Source organism: Festucalex cinctus, chromosome 18, assembly GCF_051991245.1.
Source record: "Festucalex cinctus isolate MCC-2025b chromosome 18, RoL_Fcin_1.0, whole genome shotgun sequence".
Taxonomy (NCBI): Eukaryota; Metazoa; Chordata; class Actinopteri; order Syngnathiformes; family Syngnathidae; genus Festucalex; species Festucalex cinctus.
In genome coordinates, this window is record NC_135428.1 from 6007925 (window position 1) to 6030464 (window position 22540).

At 38.2% G+C, this 22540-nt stretch overlaps 1 protein-coding gene across 4 annotated transcripts in view; it reads right to left on the bottom strand.

Moving 5' to 3' along the window:
• The window catches only part of LOC144006413 (seizure protein 6 homolog), a 108381-nt gene that overhangs the window by 22485 nt on the left and 63356 nt on the right, over positions 1-22540 (bottom strand). For all 4 annotated transcript variants that reach the window (XR_013279806.1, XR_013279807.1, XM_077505249.1 and 1 more), the window contains exons 4-5: positions 10811-11003; positions 814-999 (exon numbers count right to left, since the gene is read on the bottom strand). Coding sequence is in view for 2 of the 4 variants with exons in the window: in XM_077505249.1 (XP_077361375.1) it covers positions 814-999; positions 10811-11003 (379 nt within the window). In the remaining 2 variants the exon portion in view is untranslated. The remainder of the gene's footprint in view (positions 1-813; positions 1000-10810; positions 11004-22540) is intronic.

Genomic DNA, 22540 nt, shown 5'->3' on the forward strand with positions numbered 1-22540 from the left:
AAAAAAACAATATATAAATGGAAGATGTTTACTTTACTACTGTATATTATCATATTTTATATTAGGGGTGTCAGGCGATTAAAGTTTAAATCGTAATTAATCACAACTTCAATAGTTAACTCACGATTAATCGCAAATTTTATATCTGTTCTAAATGTACAATAAAATATTTTTTCTAATTTTTCATACTCTTTTTAACATAAGTGGAAAAAAGGTTTAATAGAAATATGGCTGCATCTTATAGTCATTGATACAGTAAATTCCCAATAATTTATAAAGTGGAGTTAAAATTATGGTAAAAAGATGTACAGTACTGTAAAAAAACAAGTGCGATATTGAGTTGTGTTGAAGTCATTTTTCTGCCACTAGATGGCATAATTGCATTTGCATGATGACGGTGCCCACTCAGTGCATTTTTCTTTTCATATTAAGAGCTAAAATTGTCAAATACAACTTGACCTCAGCCTCTACAAATATATATTATTATTATTGAATTTATTACACTAAATTTTGACATGGACATGTCTGCTGTGTTACAACTGGAGTTTCCCCCAATACAGATTTTACAAGTAAGGGGCGCTAATTAATTGTGCATAAAAAAAAATAGTGGAGTTAATGATCTTTAAATTAACTAAAAATGAATGCATTAATTTTGACACCTCTATTTTATAGACATGTAGTTGTACATTTGTCTTGACTGTGTGGGAATTGGTGTCTGTCTCTGTATGTGGAATATGCTCCAGCTCCCCGTAACCGTGAACCAGATCGGCGATGCAGAAAATTATTTGATACGTGACTACGTTTTTGTCTTACCAATGCACTGGGGCTCCTTCCCGCTCCAGTACGGCGTTGTGGCATTGCGGCACGTGAGCATTTTCGGACCTTTCAACCGGTAGCCGGTGAAACAGTTAAAATAAGCTTCTCCACCGGCATAGAGGTGCGTCACGGAAACTTCTCCGCCAGCTGGCTCTTTGGGGAATGAACAGCTCAGCACAAAGGCTAAAGATAAAGAGAACACAGAAGACATATTTGGATCTTGTGATATTTTCAACAAAGTCCTGCAAGTCATTATGGGCTTATAATATGATACTTGGAAGATGAATGGCCTTGCATATGTTGTCATAGTTGTGCTTCCAGCAGGTTGAAATCAATGTCCCAAGACTGGATTGTCCCCGTTTAAAATAAATGAACAGCACGCAATAGGACGAAGCTCTCTCGTGGAAACCAAGTCTAATGGAAGCTATTAAACAACCTCTCCTCCTGTCTAATAACCGCACGGTTCTACCTCATTAGGGTAGGCCTTTTAATGACAGCACTACAACTTTTAAACTCCTGGAGATGTGTGAGCTCCATAACAAGTAAACATAATTAGAGCCACAATGGCTCAGTACAATAAAAAGCTATTGTGTAGCAAGCAAAATTACAGAAATAGTTTCAACGTTGCAACTTTGCACGTACTTTTAGTGCCGTAACTTTCTGCTTAATGAGCTGTCCCAAAGCCTCAGTGATAGATAATATAATGGGGACAAAAATCGGATATTGAAAGATAACATCTGCATAAATGCTTTTCTAAAGTTTAGGATACAGTGGAACTTCATGGTCATTAAGTCGCAACTCCAAGTTATAGTATAAGTCCATTGCAAATAAGCTTCAAAACCACATTTATGTCTGCACACGTCATGTGCAAAGTGCAAATCAGAGAAAATTATTAACTAATTGTAAAAGTTAGGATTAGTAGCATGACATATCCGCCGTGTACGTATATAAAGCAGGAACGGGCAACAAATATTTTTCATCAGCACTACCGGGGAGGCCACATAGGACTTCCTAACCAGATGTATGACAAAAATTCAATTTTAAATATGGTAATTAATAATAAACGCCACATGTTGCTGGCTGATGTCCGCACGTTTTTGCCTCGTCGACGAACAACGAATAGTAAAGCAATGGATGTCGGGCAGTGCCCCATCGACAAATATTTTCTCTGGACGAATTTTGTTCCCAGTCCGTCCCTGTTTTGGTTTGGTTTGGTTTATTCATTTTTTCCTTTCGAACACATTATAGCTTACATCAATCACATCACATCACATCATTGGCAACATTGTTGCGGTCAACACGTGTTGACAACCACTGAAATTCATTGGTAAAAATTGGGAGAGGATTGTTGCATTTTTAATTTATTTTTGTAAAAAATAAATAAAAAAAAAAAAAAAATATAAAAAAAAAAAAAATAATAATATATAAAATAAAATGCAGGAAAAACTCAAACACACACAATTATTTATTATTGAAAAAAAAATGTTTAAATGTATGAAAAGGTGAATCTGCAGATGCTGATGATGTGGGGGCCCACTGTAATACAGAAAATATGTTTCTAATCCTTTTTTTTTTTTTTTTAAATTATCTTCATTGTTACTTTTTTTTTTCTTTTTTTTAATTAATTGGGGGCAACTCAGAGTGCGGCTGCTAGTTGGCCCATCCCTCACACAAAGTCAATACAATATACAGTATACAGGTATGCATATATCCAAATTGCAATTTAAATAAGTCCGCAAAATGAAATATTTCACTTATCACGAAAGTGAGCCGAGACTTTCTGTCTGTCACTTTTTCCAATTATTTGATTGGCATATTCTGATAAATGGACCTTTTAGTAAAAAAACGAAATAAATGAAAAGCCAAATTAAAGTCGGCACATATCTACACGGAAAGCTGGATCTTGATAGGCAGCCAGTTTGGAACACCTGAATCGCTTTAGTCGTCTGCATGTTTTATTACTAAGATGATGACTGCTAAAATGTGCAAAAGGCAATTTTCTTCCCAAATACTCATTTAGGAGATGAAAACTTGACTTTATGAGACATATAACTTGGTACTAAACATGCCTGTCTCTGAAATTAACCTCAAGGGAAAATAGCCGCAAGTGCCTAATGGCCATAAACCGCTTGTAAAACTGCCCCTATCTCTTGTTTTAATTTAATGACTTATGTTTTCTTCTACACAAGCCATTGCTTTCCCGCCACTAATGAAACTACAATCCCCCCCGCCCACCTCACCCGCCCGGCAGCAAATCGGCAAGCCACAGGGACGAGACGCGCTGCCCTTGGGTCATCCATTCAATTCGTCGTTTATCACTAGCTCCAATGAACCTAGTTATTGCTATTATCTTAGAAGCATTTACATCCCTATTGAGCGTGCAGCGGAAGGAAGAGCCGTGGGCAAAACTTGTAGAGCCAATTCCACAAGTATTAAATTTTGTGCTGCTTCCATTCCGCTAGATGCCGGGCCATAAAGTCTGATTATTTAGCTATTACAAATAATAGCCGCACTGCCTGGGAGATTAGCTGGAGGAACCGTTGGGCCACAGGAAACAGATGTACGGCTTACGTTTGCAAGTTATGGATTCTTTTTAGAGGAGGTCACGGAATCAGGTCACGCCCACTAAAGGTCAGTGGCATGGAATGGGTTTTGTTTTGTTTTTTTGTTTTTGATTTTGTCAGGGTTCTAGTTTTGTTTGAGTTTATCCTCATCTATCTTTAACTCATTCACTGCCAATGACGACTATAGACGTCAAAAATCCAAGCAAACAGCCAGTGCAAATTTTGACAAGAAATTTGAATTTAGTTTTAGTTATACATTGTTTTCATTCAGAGTTATTAATCCCAATTGTTATTAATAACAACAATGACAACAATTTCATTACTAAGTGCTACCATCGTGCAAAGTGATTGGTCTTGGTCTTACTGAGACCACAAACTGGGTCTCGACCTCCAGAAGTCAATTTAGTCGACTAAAATTGCTCTTTATTTTTTTCGACTAAAGTTGGATTAAAACTCAAATACAATCAGGTGACTAAGTTATGACTAAGGCTTTAATTATATTTAGCCAGAAGACTATAACTAAAACTAAATTGAAATTTCTTTTTTTTAATTAAAATTTTTATTTAATTGTATTTAATTTTATTTTTGACGTCTATAGTCGTCATTGGCAGTGAATGAGTTAAGTTTGAGCCATGATCTGTTTTGTTTTGTTGTCCTTGTGTGCATCCCTCGTCTTGTCAAGCATTGTCATGGCCTCATGTGTCAACCAATCAGCATCCGCTGCCACTTGTGTCTTTCCCAGCTGTGTCTAAGTGTCAATTAGTGTATTTGTATTTAGTTTCTTGTCTCCCCGCTGTCCGCGTAGATTCATTGTGTTTTCCTCTCGTCATGCTGCCCGTTTTTGCCGAGAAGTTCCCCCATGTTTTGCATTGCTGTTTTTGTTCTACATTTGTTGTTAGCCTTGTTTTTTATTTACGTAATTAAATCTTTTTTGACTGCACCTCTGCCTCCACGCCCTGTTTTCCCTGCACCTGGGTCCTCAAGCCACACCCACATTGTAACAGGCCTTTATTCCACAAGAGAATGGAATTAATCTTTGTCTTTCTTGAATTATGGAAAATTAAATATTTTCAACATGATTCTACTTGATTAGTCACTAAACAAATTTAAATCACCCACTCACAAAAATATTGTTTTTTGATGTGTTTAATACATTTTTTAACCAGAATAACTAGCGGTTATTAACACATTCACTGCCAGCCCAGAAAAAAACTACATCATTTGACGTCTTTTGCCGTCAATGGCAGTGAATGAGTTAACCTTGTTTGAGTTATTGAACCCTACCAGGTTTTGGTTTGACCACTGAACTAAAAAAATAATAATAATAATAATCTAAATTGTATGTGAGCGTAAAAATTATAAATGCTTATTAAATGCTCCTCAGCCTCTCATTAAATGCTTGTAATTACAAACGCTGACAGACTGAAAGCAACATTTATGCTACAATTGCGGCATTAGCAATAACACAACCAAATTAAACAACTGTTTCTGTATGAAATTCAATGACGGGGAACAACAAAATATGGTGTACAATAATTAAAACATGTAGTGGCCATGAAGCCGCGTAATTATGTCTGTCATCTCTAAATAAAGTTAAAACGCTGCAAAATGTCCATCTTTAATCAAAGATGACAAAAACACAACAATCACTGTTTGCCCATTTGTGTATTTGCAAACCTTATATTTCCTGAATTTTTAACTTTCAACAAACTCATTAGGGCAGTTCAAAAAAAATATTACTGCCTCGTGTAAAGCATAATAATGACTCACATCAACTTCAGGCAGGGTGACACATAGTTGATCGTGTGTGGGTTAAATATTGTAGGTGTCCTTATAAAAAACCACGAGGTGGAAGCAATGTGAGCACAAATGTGTTTGCATTTAAATTAAGCCCAACTGTGTAGTCACAGATTCAGATGTTATTCAACAGATGAAACAAACAGGCCATTTTATAATTTGATGGTTGACTTCATGCTCATTTATGAAAAGAAAAATAACTTCATAGTTCCTCTGATCACATCACTTGTCAGTAAAATGTACGAGTTGTGAAGAATGTCAATGGCGTGTTTAATGGTCTGTGAATTTTTAAAAAATACAGTTACATCAAATATTCTCCTTGAGCCATATTCCCATATGCGCAGAAGAGGGAAAAGGCGCACAGCTGCGCTCTTTTTCTGGCTGCGCACGTTCTTTTTTTTTTTTTTTTTTTTTTTTAATTATTTTTTTTTATTATTTTTTTAGTCAAATAAGATATCAACCTGCATCAAACATTTTTCCACTTTCTTTCTTTTTTTTTTTTTTTTTTTTTTTTTAGAGCTCAGAATTGTTCATTCGGTAGTCTTACCGATTCAACGTCTTATCATCATTGCTTTTTTTTTTTTTTTTGTGTGTGTGTGTGCGTGCGTTTGCGTGTGTGCGTTTGCGTGCGTGCGTGTGCGTGCAAATACGTCTAAATTTATACTCATTAATTCACCTAAAGCCTTATAAATATCCCATTACCCTTCGCCTTAACCAGGTACTTCAGAATCTTGCCAGAGTCGTGAGGTTTAAATGGTCAGGAGACCAGAGAAAAGGTCAGAAAAAAATAAAGAGAAAAGAAAGATAAATCAAAGTGAAATCCAGCACCGACCAAACACTTCCTGCCTTCCCCATGATTACAAAATCAAAGTCTTACGCCAACCCCGGAAGCCTCTAAATTCCAGCACGTTCTGCCAGCGACTTAAGTCTCTCATTAAGTGCACCTTCATGCCAGATTTGCGCTCCGGGTGGATCAACCCTAACGTGGGTGTGCCCTGTCAAATATGCCATTGTGCCTTTTCTCCCATCAATTTAAGTGCATTAACTCACGAACACATCAAGGGACGTCGTAAATCAAGTTCGCCGGGAAGGGGAAACATCATCCTTGACTTGAAGTTTGGATGCAGTTACAATATACCGTATGTGACTAATAGTATAATTTATTCATCACAGATATGTGTTGTGTTGGTAAAAGTTTCGATAGTAGATTGCCCAGAAGCAGTAGCGGTAAAATAACAAATAATTTCAGTTATCTGGTCCGTGTTTTACATTGATGTTCTTTTTCAATCCAACAATGTCAATGATTTCATAATCAAAACTTTAACAAAATAGCCAAACAATACTGAAAATTGACCTTAAATCAAATCTTTGTTGTTTTTTTTCTTACTATCACATTGATGAACCGTGTGTAATTATTGAAGCATAATTAAAAGCTTTGAAAACAAACGTTTCAAACTCATTCACTCCCAGTCATTTTCACAAAAGCAATCCCGTTCGCTCCCGGCTGTTTTACCGGATTTTGACTGATTTTGCAAGGCCCACAGAATATGCTATAAAAGCATGGAACCGACCAAAAGAAAGATTAAAGTCTCTTCTTTCAGCAGGAAAAAAAGGTATGATTCTATCTTTTTCCGTTTTGCAGCAATTAGCATTAGAAGAGAGCTAAGTTTCATCAGTTTTCACAAATCTATTTAAAATTGTAAGTAATTGAGCTTTTTTTCTACATGGCCCTGGTTGATCTCCTTTGCTCTGCTGCCATCTGCTGGCCGTTTGTGTAATAACTACCATTTCTGCAACCGTTCTTTGCAGTTGAGAGGCTGCATCAAAGCCTTCTGTATGCTCTAGCATAAAAACAAAACAAAACAAAAAAAACGTATAAATACGTCTTTGGGACACTTACAACATTAAAAAATGTATTTACACGTTAGTGGGAGCAAATGAGTAAAGGTCAAAATTAAAATATAGGCTGATATTCTGTTTTGTGTCCAACTTTAACTTTGAGTTTATGCTAAAGGATAGTGAAGAACTGAGATGTTGTTTTAGTTTTTTTTTTTTTTTTAAACTGGTTTGTTTACAAATGTAACTAAAAAACAAATGTGCTATTGAAGCTGCTATTGACTGTCATGAGAGTAGCCAATCGATCAGGAAGGCAACTGTTGCACCGCATTATGGGATTATTAGTTTGTGCAACAGCACTTCCACATCGCATGCATTTCAGCAGCTTTGCTTTAGTTATAATTATCACATTTTGTTACTACCAATTCCTCTTTAATGTGCTATTTTGTAGAGACATGGTGTAATAATAATTAAGTGGTGTCATTTCTAGTTGTGTAATTCCCAGTTAAATTATTGCTGTTTTTAATGTGCTACACTGAGTTACAACATTATTAAAATAACGAGACTCTGGTTGCTTACACTGTATGTGAAACACATGCATGATTAAGACAGTTAAGAAAATAAGTGTCAGTTACAAGAAGTTGGTATGCTGAAAATTGCAGCGCTGGTCATTATTTCCCGTGCGGGCCAAATTTCACACTGTTTGTCAAATGTTTCCTCTGGCAGGATATAATCCCACGCCAGGTGTTTGACACGTGATATAGAGCACACTAGCCACACTTCTTTTTATTATTATTATTATTATTGCTGGAGTTCCAAACATGCATTGAGTCATGCATTGATTAACACATTCACTGCCAGCCCAGAAAAAACTACATCATTGGACGTCTTTTGCCGTCAATGGCAGTGAATGAGTTAAATTAGTTTTATTTAAATAATACAGAATGAAAAATCATGTTCAAGTGTAGCCAATGTACAAGTACTGACTCATTTTTTCTTTTGTTTTAGAAAATAAAAAAAATAAAAAAAGTAATGTAAATGAAAAGGGTTAGAAAGTGCAACATCGAACAAATACCGTGGACAGGAAGTCTGCTGGGCAGACATGGATCGATGTGAACCAATTACATATGCATGGTTCTTTAATTAAGTTCTTATTTTATGTATATTGTCTAAAAACCTGAATCGATTAAAGTCTTGACAAGGAAGTCGCTTGCACGCACCGAAGTCTTAGCGGCCGAATATCGCAACAATAATGTTATAGAAGCATCCGTCAGCGGCAGGCGGTGCTGATGCTGTGGCAGATATTAATTACTCGGAGCTGAGACCAACCCTGCACAACTCCATCCGCCCGCTTTATTCCATGCTTGTCCAATCACATTTCTCACAGCCCATTATAAAGGACAAGGTGTCGCCGAGGCTTGGTGGAGAGACGGAGACAAATTGAAATATCTGCTGCGTCTCCAAGTGTGTGCGTCCACCCCCGTTTAAAAAACAGCTCAGCACAGTTTTCTTTCATGCGGCCCGATTTGATTTAAGTGTAAAGTCCAACGGCACTCGTGAGAGCGCCGACCCCTGCCAAGGTTGAACGATCTTAATTTAGACCAACAAGATATTGTAACGATAAACTTACCTCACGATTCATGCAACTAACGGAGAAAATAAGGGATGTGTTGAAAAGGTAAAAACTACCGTATTTTCCGCACTATAAGGCGCACCTTCAATGAATGACATATTTTAAAACTATTTTCCATATATAAGGTGCTACAGTAGAGGCTGAGGTTACGTTATGCATCCATTAGATGGTGCTGCGCTAAAGGGAATGTCAACAAAACAGTCAAACTTTATTAATAGATTACAATCCAGCTTTCCGACAACTCCCTTCACTCCCAAAATGAATAAACAGCTGTTTTATTATTTTCTCTGTGGTAAAGTATTAGCATTAGCTAGCGATCCAAGATGGCGGGATCTTCTGCCGATTGTGCAGGGTCACCGATAGCGTCTTGACAGCGAGACCTGTTGTGACTCAGTATTGATCCATATATAAGGCGCACTGGATTATAAGGCGCATGGTCAGCTTTTGAAAAAATTGAAGGCTTTTATAGTGCGGAAAATACGGTAATTCTTGTATGCGCACTTTTATCCAGATTTCCACAATGGAGAACAATACATAAACGGAATGTAACATATAGCATCGCATCTGTGCTGACCCCTCAATGTGATCGTCAGTCTGACCACACGCAGCAACGGACCACAACCGGCCCGAGATGGGCTGATATATTTCCCATTGGTGCACAATGTTTGCACGACGCCTTTCATTTTACAGCTGATGAAAGAGTTGCCGTAATGTGGTGGAATGAATGTTTTGTTGACCAGCTCCACCATCAACTCAAATCGATGGGGCATGTAATTGGCGGCCACTTTGTGCGATTGCTCGGATAAACAGACATTGTTGTGGACATGGAAGATCAATGTCGCGCACACGCACATACGCACAGACGCACGCGCACACTTGGCAAGCTGAAGACAAATTTATGAGCCATCATATAAGCTGCCAGAGCACGCTAATGATTTAGTCTAACAGGTTTTTTTTAGCACTATGGATGGATGGATGGTTTTTAGTTAAGCACATTCAAAGCCTCATTCTATAGTTTTACCATATATATATATATATATATATATATATATATATATATATATATATATATAGGGATGTAACTGTAAGGGCAATATCGTGATATTAAGACTGCAACAATGTTGTCATTGTCATGTTCACGATATATTTAAAGGTAACACATTTGTTAAAAAATTCAGGTTGATTTCCATTTGTGCAGTTCTAGCATCCTCCAGTGGCTATTTTTTTAGTGCAAATTTAATTGTTATTAGGGATGTTTTGGCCTTTCTATGTTTAAAATCTACCCTAATTGTCAGATGACGGGGAAGGTAATATGCCTGTGAACCGAGTCAATACGTGGAGGAACTCAATGTGTGCGTGCATTAATAAGTAAGCGCCTCCATATTATTATTCGAGATCGTAGATGATTTAAACACATTTCTGTTATGTACAAAAACACAATATTGTGTTTTTTTGCAGTATGAGCTCATTTTTTTCTACAATATTGTGACCTTTATATTGCCAACCTCCCCACAATATTGTGATAATTGTCGTATCGTGTATATATATATATATATATATATATATATATATATATGAACTGACCATTATTGAATTAAATGGTCAATACGTCTAAAGCTTCTATAGAAAAATGTCACTTTCACAAATTTCATCCATCCATCCATCCATACATGCATACATCCTTTGAATGAATTATTCTCATTGAAACTAAATGCTCGTTATTTTTCGTACAAAATCCTACTAAACTTACAAGAACTGGATCCAGCAAATTGTTGGGCTAGTCTTTCTTCCATCCATCCATACGTCCGTCCGTCCGTCCGTCCGTCCGTCCATCCGACCGACCGTCCGTCCGTCCGTCCGTCCGTCCGTCCATCCGGGCTAGTCTTCCATCCATCCATCCATCCATACATCCATCCGTCCGTCCGTCCGTCCGTCCGTCCGTCCGTCCGGGCTAGTCTTCCATCCATCCATCCATCCATCCATCCATCCATCCATCCATCCATCCATCCATCCATCCATCCTTTCCGTTATTTTCAATTCCACGCAGCTCAGAAACTAAATAAAAACGGATGCAAACGTAAAACCTTGTACCGTCCCCCCAAAAAAATGGCAAAATGGCTCAATTGACATCACAGACGCATGAGATCATACATCATTGTCTCACCTTGGTAATGGAGCTGAAGGACTCCTGAGTTGTGCTGTTGGTCGCTACGGAAACGGATGGAGATCTGGTTGCTCCGACTGCGTAGCACAAGACCTCGCATTAAGACCGACTCGTTGGCAAGAGCGAAGGCTTCGCGGCCGCCCGTGTCCTCCACTGTCACCTGCTCCCGTTCTGACATACTTGCATTCAGAACCTAAAATACAGCAGAACAAGGTTAGACTTACAAAACGTTTGGTATTTCATTGACATTTATCAGAGTAAATTCTGTGTTATGCCTTATTTAGCCCTTTTATTTGAGTACCGTATTTTCCGCACTACAAGGCGCACCTAAAAGCCTTCAATTTTTTCAAAAGCTGACCATGCGCCTTATAATCAGGTGCGCCTTATATATGGATCGATATTGAGCCGCAACAGCTGTCAAGACGCGATCGGTGACCCTGCACGATCGGTGACGCGCATGCGCAGAAGATCCCGCCATCTTGGATCGCTAGCTAATGCTAATACTTTACCTCAGAGAAAATAATAAAACAGCTGTTTATTCATTTTGGGAGTGAATGGAGTTGTCAGAAAGCTGGTTTGTAATCTATTAATAAAGTTTGTCCTATCTGACTATTTTGTTGACATTCCCTTTAGCGCAGCACCATCTAATGGATGCATAACGTAACCCCAGCCTCTACTTTAGCGTCTTATATATGGAAAAAGTTTTAAAATATGTCATTCATTGAAGGTGCGCCTTATAATGAGGTGCGCCTTATAGTGCGGAAAATACGGTATATTTATGTTATTTCTTACAGATGTATCATATGTTCTGTTGTATCAATTCCATGTCTGTTTTCTGTCTATTAAATCCATTTTGAACCACAACTGTGCTATCTAGCAAAAAAAAACAAACAAACAAAAAAAAAAAAAACATCCCGGCATGCTCCGAAAGCCAGCGGAGTCATTGTGAGCTCAGGTATGCTACCGAGCTGAAAATATGTTGCCTGCCAAGCGATATGTGCGCTGGAGTGTTAGCGAGACGGTCTGAAAGAGCTGAGACAGTTGGCAGTGTGAGCACAGCGCACAGGAGAAGCAACAAAACAAAATAAACGCGGTCACGTTGACAAACTATCACTCGGGCTGACGGCGGGGCTGACAATAAGCGCAGGCGGGCTAATGGACTCTTGGAGACTGAGTTTGGAGGTGACTCCTTCTGGAATTATCCATGAGGTCAGACACTTTGATTGATTTGATTTTTATCACAGGCCACCATGACACCGCTCTGCACAGCTGCGTTTCTTCAAACCTCCAAACAGGGACAACATTCAATATATCGTATTTTTTCGGCACTGTGATTTATTAGGAAATTATCGATTTTAGAACCTTATAATTTACTGTATTGTTTTAAAATGTTGGTGGGAATTCATAAGAATGATACACTTCGGATTGCGTGATCACCGCTATTGAATCTGCTTTCCACTCACAATGGGTGAATGGATAAAATATTTCAAATACTTGGGATGGCAACCGTACCAAATGGCCAACATTAACCGACGCTTCTTGAGCACAACATCCCTGCACCCAGGCATGACTAATCAATTCGCGCTCAATCCAAGTATTATACGAACATACCTGTTTTGGATTAAGTGTAATTTGATTGGTCATGTCTGGAGTGCGAGCTTTAATCATGATGTAATAGAAAAGTGACTGTTGCGGTGTCAGATGCTACATTAGCGTAGCAACAGCGCTAACACAATATCCTTCACATCAAAATAATATAAACAATAAACTCTAAAAACACTCGGTCAAAAAAACTAAACAAAACATAATTGGCTCAAAAAAAAAAAAAAAAGGGTTCTTTACTTATCTCAAAAAGTTGGGTCAAATAAACAAACAACCCTCCAAAAATGTATTGCTTTGTGGGTCATTAATTTAATTTTACCCAACCTTTTGGGTTAAATAGTTGAAATAGTTGGTTTGAATCATTTTTGATGCATTTCAGTTGGGTTATCAATTAACCCAAAAAAAGTTGCATCAAATTAATAACCTACAAATCTGCATTGATTTGTGGGTTATTAATTGAATTTGTCATGTTTTGGTTTTGTGGGGGTGGGATTTTGTTTTCTTTTGGTTATTTCATGTATTCCTTGTCTCTTCCCTTGTCCCGTTATGTGTAACCACGTCCACCTGAGTGTTGTCTTCCCTTCCTAGTGTGTTGACCAATCAGCTCCCCAAGCCTCTTGTATCTTGCCCAGGTGTCTGTTGCTTTCTCGTTACCACGTGTATTTAGTTACCCTGCTTTCTTTCAGTTCTTGTTGAGTCATTGTTCCTGTCACTGTTACTGTTGCTGTTATCCCATGTTGTCCATGCCATGCCTTGTTGCCCTCGTGTTTTCGTCATTAGTTTGTTTTTGACCTTGTTAATTTGGATTTTTCCATAGTCCCTGGTTTACATTTTTTGTCATTTAAATCCCTTTTTTACTTGCATCCCTGCCTCGCCTTGTTTTTGTTGCCCCCTGCATTTGGGTCCTGCCTCTGACGCCCCCCCCCCCCCCCAACGTGACAGAATTTGACCCAGATTTTTATTAAATTATTAACCAATTCTTAATGACCAATTTTGAGGTTCTTTTGTTTGTTGGTTATACATTTGATCCAACTTTTTGGGTTAAATAACACAAAAAGTCAGGTCGATTTTTATTTATTTATTTATTTTTATCCAATTGTTTTTAGAGTGTCGAGGGTTATGTTGTACAGAAATGATTATAATACTTTACACTCACTAATTTTAAAATGCAACAGAGAACCAATAAATAAGTAAATAAATACAATCGTCACATTTATGAAATGATCTGAAAAAAAGTAGTTAAAGTTGAAGCAAAATTACATTTAGCAGAAGTATAATTTAGGTCTTTAAAAAAAAATACACACACCCATTTATGTGAAAAATGGAAATCTCAATCATTTTTTTTTTAGTAGCCACTTTATGGTTATGCATGTCATGATGTGGATTTTGTTTTTTTATATACATATTTGTTTCATGCTACGTGTCGTGGTTCTCGTCCTTTTCGTTAGGTCTTTTGTTTCCACCTGTGCTCATCAACCAAATCTAATCAGCTCTCTCAACCCCCTCCATCTTGATCAGGTGTTCCTCATCTCGTCAATTGGCTTGTATTACTTTTCCTGCTTTCCTTCTGTCTTTGCTGGCTCAATGTTTGTGTTTGGCCCAGTCAAGTCGAGTATTGTTCCCAGTTGTCTGTTTTTTTTATACTTTGAATCGTCATAATCGTGACAATAAATATTTACCATTGCGAGTTAGTTTTCGATCAATCATCACAACAAATAACCAAATATTATGAAAATCAGTGAATTAAAAGAAAAGATGTTCGCCATGCTGTTGTGGTTGCGCATCCCATTTTAATTCCAGAGATTATGAGATTAATTGTCTTTGCCAGGACCGTCTACGCATCTGATCAATGAAGGGGGACACAGCTGCGAGAATAATTTCGCTGACCTTTTCACAACTGACGTTTTGACCGTCATGGCCATCAACATCATTTATGATGGTTAACTCGTTCGCTCCCCAGCTGTTTTACTGAATTTTGACCGATTTTGCAAGGCCCACAGAATATTGTGTTCAATTGCTATAAAAGCATGGAACCTACCAAAAGAAAGATTAAAGTGTCTTCTTTCATCTGGAATAAAAAAAAGTATGTTTCTATCTGTTTCCGTTTTGCAGCAATTAGCATTAGAAGAGATCTAAGTTTCATCAGTTTTCACAAATCTATTTAAAATTGTAAGTAATTGAGCTTTTTTTCTAGTGTGCCCTGGTTGATCTCCTTTGCTCTGCTGCCACCTGCTGGCCGTTTGTGTAATAACTACCATTTCTGCAACCGTTCTTTGCAGTTGAGAGGCTGCATCAAAGCCTTCTGTATGCTCTAGCATAAAAAAACCAACAAAAAAAAAACGTATAAATACGTCTTGGGGACCCTTACATTAAAAAAACGTATTTATACGTCATTGGGAGTAAATGAGTTAAAGACCATGTAGTCTGAACTCCTGGACCAAATGTCGAGGGCTTGAATGGAAGATTTTAATTCATTTATAGTTGATGATAATAATTCAGTGTAAAAAATGTCAAATTCTTGCCTGGTTATGACACACGTATTTAATGTTTTGCCAGTATGTTATTTTCCACATTATATTTTGGTCTCTTCCTGCTGTGATTCAATTTTTTTGACCTTCAGTCAATTATGCAAAAAAGTAAAAGCTGATCTGAATGCGTGACCACTTGGTTTACGCAGGCAAGGCAAGCTTCTGAAGGACGCAGGGGGATGCAGCCAGCATAGAACATTTGGGCCGAGCCCCCCGAGGGCCCCGTCATCTGTCACCTTCCCTGGGACCTGTCACTGCAGCCGGCAACAGCTGTCCTGCCTCAATTATGACTCATTGGCCATGTCGGGAGACATCACACTGCCTTAAATTCACCGCTGCTGCAGCCAAATGCCCAGAGGGACAGCTCTCTTGCTCACCTGTCCAATCTCTGACCGGCTCACTGGTGTGTGCGTGTCATGTGGTCTTGCACATTTGCTTCTCTACAACAGTATATTTGTGGGCTCTGGGCTTCAAATAACAATCGCCATCTGTGTGATGCGGGTCGGGAATTGTTGAGAACTGATTGGTCCAGTTAAAATGAGTATGAATAGAACGAATCCACCATCATACTAATTATGTTATAACTCTTTAATAGATCATGATTGATATATTTTGATTCATTCACTCACAGCCATTTTCACAAAAGCAATCACTTTCACTCCCTTTTTACTGGATTTTGATTTTGCAAGGCACACAGAATATTGTGTTCTATTGCTATAAAAAAACAAAACAAAAAAAAAAAAAAAACATGAAACCTACCAAAAGATTCGTCTCTTCTTTCATCAGGATCATCTGTTTCCGTTTTGCAACAATTAGCATTAGAATATAGATCAGTTTCACCATTATTCACAAATTTATTCAGAATTCTGAGTGGTAATTGAGTTGTTGTTTTTTTCCAACATTGCCCTGGTTGATTTCCTTTGCTCTGCTGACCATTTTTGTAATAACTACCATTTCGTCAACCGTTCTTTTCAGTTGAGAGGCTACATCAAAGCCTTCTGAATGCTCTAGCAAAAAAACATAAAAAAAACAAAAAAAAAAAAAAACGTATAAATATGTCTTTGGGACACAAAACATTTAAAATAGAACGTATTTATACGTTTTTTGGGAGCAAATGAGTTAAAAGTCATTAATAGCATTAAGCATTTTAATGATGATGATTAATAACTTATTAACAGCTTGCTAATGTTTGTTAACTAGTTATAATGGATAGTTATTAGACAATTTTCCCATATATATTTTTTTATATTAAAACAGAAGAATGTTTGTTTTTGTAGGAGCTGGAACCGATTAATTTCCATTCCATATCACTTAAATGTGAAAAATGTATTTAGCATTTGGTTACAAAACTCACAAGTCGACTGCCACTGCACGACCCTTGAGGAAAGTTGTTTAGAAAACCTAATGTACATGTACGAACATCATATGTAACATAATCAGTGGGTTATGCTCTTAGCAGTAATTTAGTTGTACTTTTCCAATCACACTCACATCATATTTTTGCAAAAGTTGCATGATAATTTTAATGCATGATAATCCTTTGGTAATTTATGACACCAGAGTACAAGACAAGTGCTTGAATGCATTTTGCTCATAAAATGGTGTTGTTTTGACTGCAACAAGCTTTTACAGATATTAAATTGTTTATACAGTTGACTATCGCGGCTTTTACTTTAATTACCAAAGGTGGTCTGCAATACATTAGCTAAATGATTAGCACTTTGTGAGGCATGTGCACTTAAAAAAACAACAACAACAAAACACTCAAATGGATAGCACAAACACTTCCTGCTTATTTGAAAGTAACAATATGTCAAACACATAACGCTCCATGAGTGAACTTTTCACAGAGGCTGAGTCATACCGATAATTTATTGTTGAAAACATCTGCTGCGGCTCCATAATGAACATTTACAGTGACTCGCAGGAGCCGTCGCTGGAATGAGGAGTATGTAATCAAACTCATCCCCACTATACATGGAAATTAAATGACCCTGCAGCTGGGGTTGGGGGGGGGGGGTGTGTGATAAATCAACCGCTTTTGGACTCGCCAGCTGCGGAGACCTCATTACCATGATGAAACCTACTGACCGATACACTGAAGCGTTCACGGAGGGTACCTGCCTCATCGCCCTCTATTTTACATGCTCATTTCTCCATCACGGGGTGAATAAGCCGCCTCCAGGTGGTGTTTTGTGCATGTCTTGATAAATCTCATTCAAAAACAGCCTCATTCCAGCGCTCGCTATGTGAAAAACATTATCTCAATCCAACACTCGCCTCCATACAAATAAGCCAAGGCCATTTCCTGTGTTACTGTCTAAAACAATGACTCCTTACCAAGCAGCCAAAACCGGAGTGCTAACGAGTATATGCCAAAGGCTGTGGCTGAATTCATCAATAAATTGCTTGTCTCGAATCATTTCACATTTTTTTTTGCCAACATACTGACAAAAGCCCAGCACCATATAGTTAACATCTTCGTAAATAAGATATTCCGCGGTTTTCTTAGTATTATTTATTCATACGGTTGGAGTGATTTAACTTTGATATCAATGATTTTTCATATGTGAAGTATCAAAGAGGGGATGAACTATTCCAAGTTCATTTTCAAAGCTAGTAACTTTCCATGTTATCAGAAAGAATATGAGTGGTCGAGACTTTGGAGTTCAGATGAATCCAAGTTACTTCCTGTTATGTCTCGTCACTTATGTTAAGTGTCTGCTTTTATTTTGTAGTTAGTGTCCTTGCGTCAGGAGCTTTACTTCTGCCCGAGTTCCCTCATTAGCCCGATTGTCTCCACCTGTGACCACCCCCGTGTATAACTCGTCACACGAAAGCCCTTTTCAGAGTATCTGCACAAGTTTCTTACCGTTTGGGCAGTTCGTCCACACAGCAGCTCGGCTTGAAACCGATCACTTTCGAAACCGGGCTCCAGAGTGGAAAGATTTCAAAATGCGGCTCGTACGTTCCAATGTGGACACGATTGCAGTATAGCGACTACTCCGCTGATGACGTAATTCCCCCGCCAGTCTGTCAACAGCAATGGCGGATAGCCGCGTCTTCGTCATTTTGCGCAATCTCCTTAGCTTGTTTATGCTTTTACAGCAAAACGTTTTGCGTGATGTACATGAATCACCCGGCATTGTCACGTCTCCTTTGTTGTAAAACGTCTGAAACTTCTTAAGTTTAATAAATTTAAAACAACATAAATCAAGCTGTTTCTACTCAGTACTGTTTCTAATTTTGATACTGTAAATGTATAGGATCATATGCCGAGAAACGATTCCTGGGAAGTGTAATATGGCGGCCTCGGGGCTTCAAAATCCTGTTTTACTGGATTTTGACGGATTTTGGAAGGCCCACAGAATATTGTGGTCTATTGCTATAAAAGCATGAAAGAAAGTTTAAAGTCTCTTCTTTCATCAGGGAAAAAAAAAAGGGTTTCTATCTGTTTCCGTTTTGCAGCAATTAGCATTAGAAGAGAGCTAAGTTTCATCAATTTTCACAAATCTATTCAAAATTGTAAGTAATTTAGCTTTTTTTTTCTCGATGGCCCTGGTTGATCTCCTTTGCTCTGCTGCCACCTGCTGGCCGTTTGTGTAATAACTACCATTTCTGCAACCGTTCTTTGCAGTTGAGAGGCTGCATCAAAGCCTTCTGTATGCTCTAGCATAAAAAACAAAAACAAAAAAACGTATAAATATGTCTTTGGGACACTTACATTTAAAAAAAAACGTATTTACACATTATTGGGAGCAAATGAGTTAAGAACTTGATTGTGTGCCGTGTTTTAACAATTTCTATTAACATCAAAGCTGTAAAACAAAATAAATTTTAACGGTAAATGTAGCATCCTTCAAATGAACTGACTCAGAGGTTTCTCATCCGTTATCCTGGTAAAACTATCCACAAATAGATGTGGTGGCCCAAAAGACGTGCTAAGTTTAATCACATTATTAAACTCTAATTATCTCACATGATTTATGCTCGATGTATTATATCTTTATTTAGATTTTGTCGTGCGGTGCAGTTAAAAGATCGTATTTGCCTCTATATCGATGAGTTACGACGATGCTTAATGTTCTTGGTAGGACCGACCAACCGGAAAAGGTCTCGGGAGTGTAGGTCAGTCATAACAGCGCACGCTGCTCCCCCTGGTTGGGAGTGATACAACGAGTTAACAACCTTCTTGTGAAAACAGAAAGACAGAAGCCAACCTTGCATCAATCTTATTCATGAGATGAGCTTCTTACTTCACAATAAACCACCCCCACTTTATTCAATACCTCTCAAGCCGTGACATTTGAGTTTATTTACAGCAGTGTGCACTTTTCCATAGCTTTCAATTCTTGCCTCGCGGATTACTTTTTTGTATTTTCAAGCATGCATCTTTACTCTCTTTTATTTATTTTTTTATTTTTTTCCCCCCCGCGGTGACACTGTGTGTTTGAGAGAACACAACCCCTCTGCCAGGCATCGCCTTCTCCCTTTATGACAGCTTGATGGGTGCAGCGGCAATTAGTGTCACCTGAAAAGCATTCCTTTCAAGATGGCTAGGCTTCATGAAAACTCATCTCGACAAAGCCCTGACACCCTAAAAAGCTCATCAAGATCAAACCGGTCTTTATGTCCTGTCTGGCTCCCGAAAGGCACAACATGAAGACGGCATCTTTCTACCACCCTGCCTCCTTCCACAATTGATTAACGGAAGCAATCGTTGGCTCTAGCGCAAAGTCTCGGCTTCTCGTGGACGAAAACTGTTGCGTACAACGGGCTATGTTCTCTGGTTTGAGTGAAGTCACTTGTTAGCCATCTCGGCTTGCGTACTTCCTCATCTTACACCAAAGATGTGTGATTCGTTGACAGTTGCAGCTGGCTTCAAAATGGGGAAACTTGTGAATGTGATTAAAATCCAGAAATAAGATTAACTCATTTGCTCCCAATAACGTGTAAATAAGTTTTTTAATGATTTAAGTGTCCCAAAGACGTATTTATACGTTTGTTTGTTTTTTTTGTTTTTATGCTAAAGCATACAGAAGGCTTTGATGCAGCCTCCCAACTGCAAAGAACGGTTGCAGAAATGGTAGTTATTACACAAACGGCCAGCAGGTGGCAGCAGAGCAAAGGAGATCAACCAGGGCCATCTAGAAAAAAAAGCTAAATTACTTACTATTTTTAATAGATTTGTGAAAACTGATGAAATTGAGCTCTCTTCTAATGCTAATTGCTGCAAAAGGGAAACAGATAGAAACATCCTTTTTTTCCTGATGAAACAAGAGACTTTAATCAATCAAAATCCAGTAAAACAGCCGGGAGCGAACGGGACCGCTTCTGTGAAAATGGCTGGAAGTGAATGAGTTAAAAGACTCTCTTGCTCCTGACATCCTAAAGTTTTGGCTGGTGAGTGTGTAATCTGTATTTTACTAGTGACTTTACTTGATCATGCGACAAGAGTGCATGTGGTCAATTAACACTAACAAAAGAAAAATAATTTTCTGCCTCATCAGTCATGCTCAACCAGGGTCAATGTCATGGTCATTTTTTTTCCCCCTTTGGAAAAAACCTCACTGAATTTCAAGTAAGAGTACTCGGATCGATGTGGGAATTCACCCGGATCTGTGAAGAGGCTGTGTCAAGTGTTAGTGCTGCTTATTAAAATGACTATTGATTGGAGTCAGAAGAGCGTGGTCACCGTGATTGCTTCGACAAACAATTGTTCAACCTCAAAAGGGTTGGCTGTAAACATATGACATGCCCCGAGTCAATTGTTTGTTTTTTTTTAAAGACAATACACTGATCCACCTTGTAATTTATGAAGGCCTGTTGTACACTGAGCAGTTAGGACGAACTAGACTGAAAAGATTCGCAGGGTACGAATTTCAGCAGCTAGTTGATATGAATGGTCAACAGTCAGCCAAATTTTTGGATTCATTACAATCGGCTATCATTATATAAAGATTACAACCGATTAAGAAAAAAAGCTACCTTGAGTCATATTAATGTTGCGTAACATTCAAGTCACACGTATTCATTAATGCACCGGTTGAAAGTGCTGAGTCAAAACAACATGCATGTTTGATGCTGATGGGCCAAGTAAAAGTGGAGATTACATATTTAATTCAAAGGCCGAAAGCGCCAAGGCTATTAAGGGTTGAAAGCTTTCCAGTAGAATTGATGCTGATTGAGGCATTGGAATAGCCGGACAAACAAAAACCCCCCAAAAAACTGTGGCATTAGTATGGAAATGGGAAACAAGAAAAGAAGTGAAGAAGAAATGTGATTCGCAGTATTGAACACAAAATCTATCCCCCACCATCTTCTTGAATGCTGCTGCCTTAAGCCTGTCAGAAAATGGAAACACTCCTCCAATCACGCTTTGTGGCAGTGGAAGAAATTGCCCGTCTGGGCTCCTAACCCCTTAAATGTATCAAACTCTCTGAGCCCCCCCACAGAATTCATTCCTCTTTTTCCCCGAGAATGCAGACTTCCATGAAACACACCGGCGAGGACAACAATGCACACAAGCGACGGAAGGACCTTGAGAGCGAGGAAGGCAGACACCGTAAGCAAGGAGAGGATAGCGAATTGGAACAGATGTCGAACAAAAAAGCTGACAACCAGCTTATCGACGGATTCATGCGGTCAAATTAGACAAGCTCCAAAACAGATTTGAAGAAATTTAATACCACTTTCACACCCTTGTAAAGCTCGAGCTGGCCTTTAAAACTGTATTTCAAAAGTGACGCACTGCAGAAAAGGAGGATGCAAAAATAATGCTGCGTGATATTGGTCAATATAGTTTATTATAAGTAAATGAGACAAAATCACTTATTCAATCAATGTATTCATATATAAATTATACCTAATATCACTTATAAAGTACTCTACAGTAATGTTATACATTCTTTGGAGTACCAGGGGTGGCATGGCTCAGTGGTAGAGTGGTCGTCTCCCATCCATAAGGTTGTAGGTTCGATCCTCACCCGCCAAAGTGTCCTTGAGCAAGGCACTGAACCCGTATTTGCTTCTCATAGGCATGGCAGCGGTCAGTCATTGGTGTGAATGTGAGGCATTGCATTGAGCACCATATTGTGTAGTTATAGCGCTAAACAGTCCGTTTACCATCAGTTTCATGTTCCTAATCAATCTTTTAAGTCATTTTATGACTAATTAAAGCTGGTGTACCACAGAGATCTGTCATAAGACCACACATTTTCCTTATACATTTACGAGCACATTTATAAGTACACACAAAGTCAATATTTAAGGATTGTATCAGTAAATATTACATGCAAACATCTTTGCATTTTCTATGTTTGAAAATATTTATAAAATTGTTTTTAAAAAATGATTTGGGGTTTTCAATAAATTATTACAGCAAGAAGCTGATTTTGTAGACCTAAAATGATTTGCTTGTTATGTAGTGATCATTAACAATTTTAAGGGCTTCATCTAGCTCAGGAAAGAAAGAAATAAAACTTGTAATGGGGAAGCTCACAAATGATATTTTTAGACTGCAAAGCCACGTGACTTCAGCAGCTCAAGGCGGGACTCGCAAAATCAGTCAAAATTCAGTAAAACTGCCGGGAGCGAACGG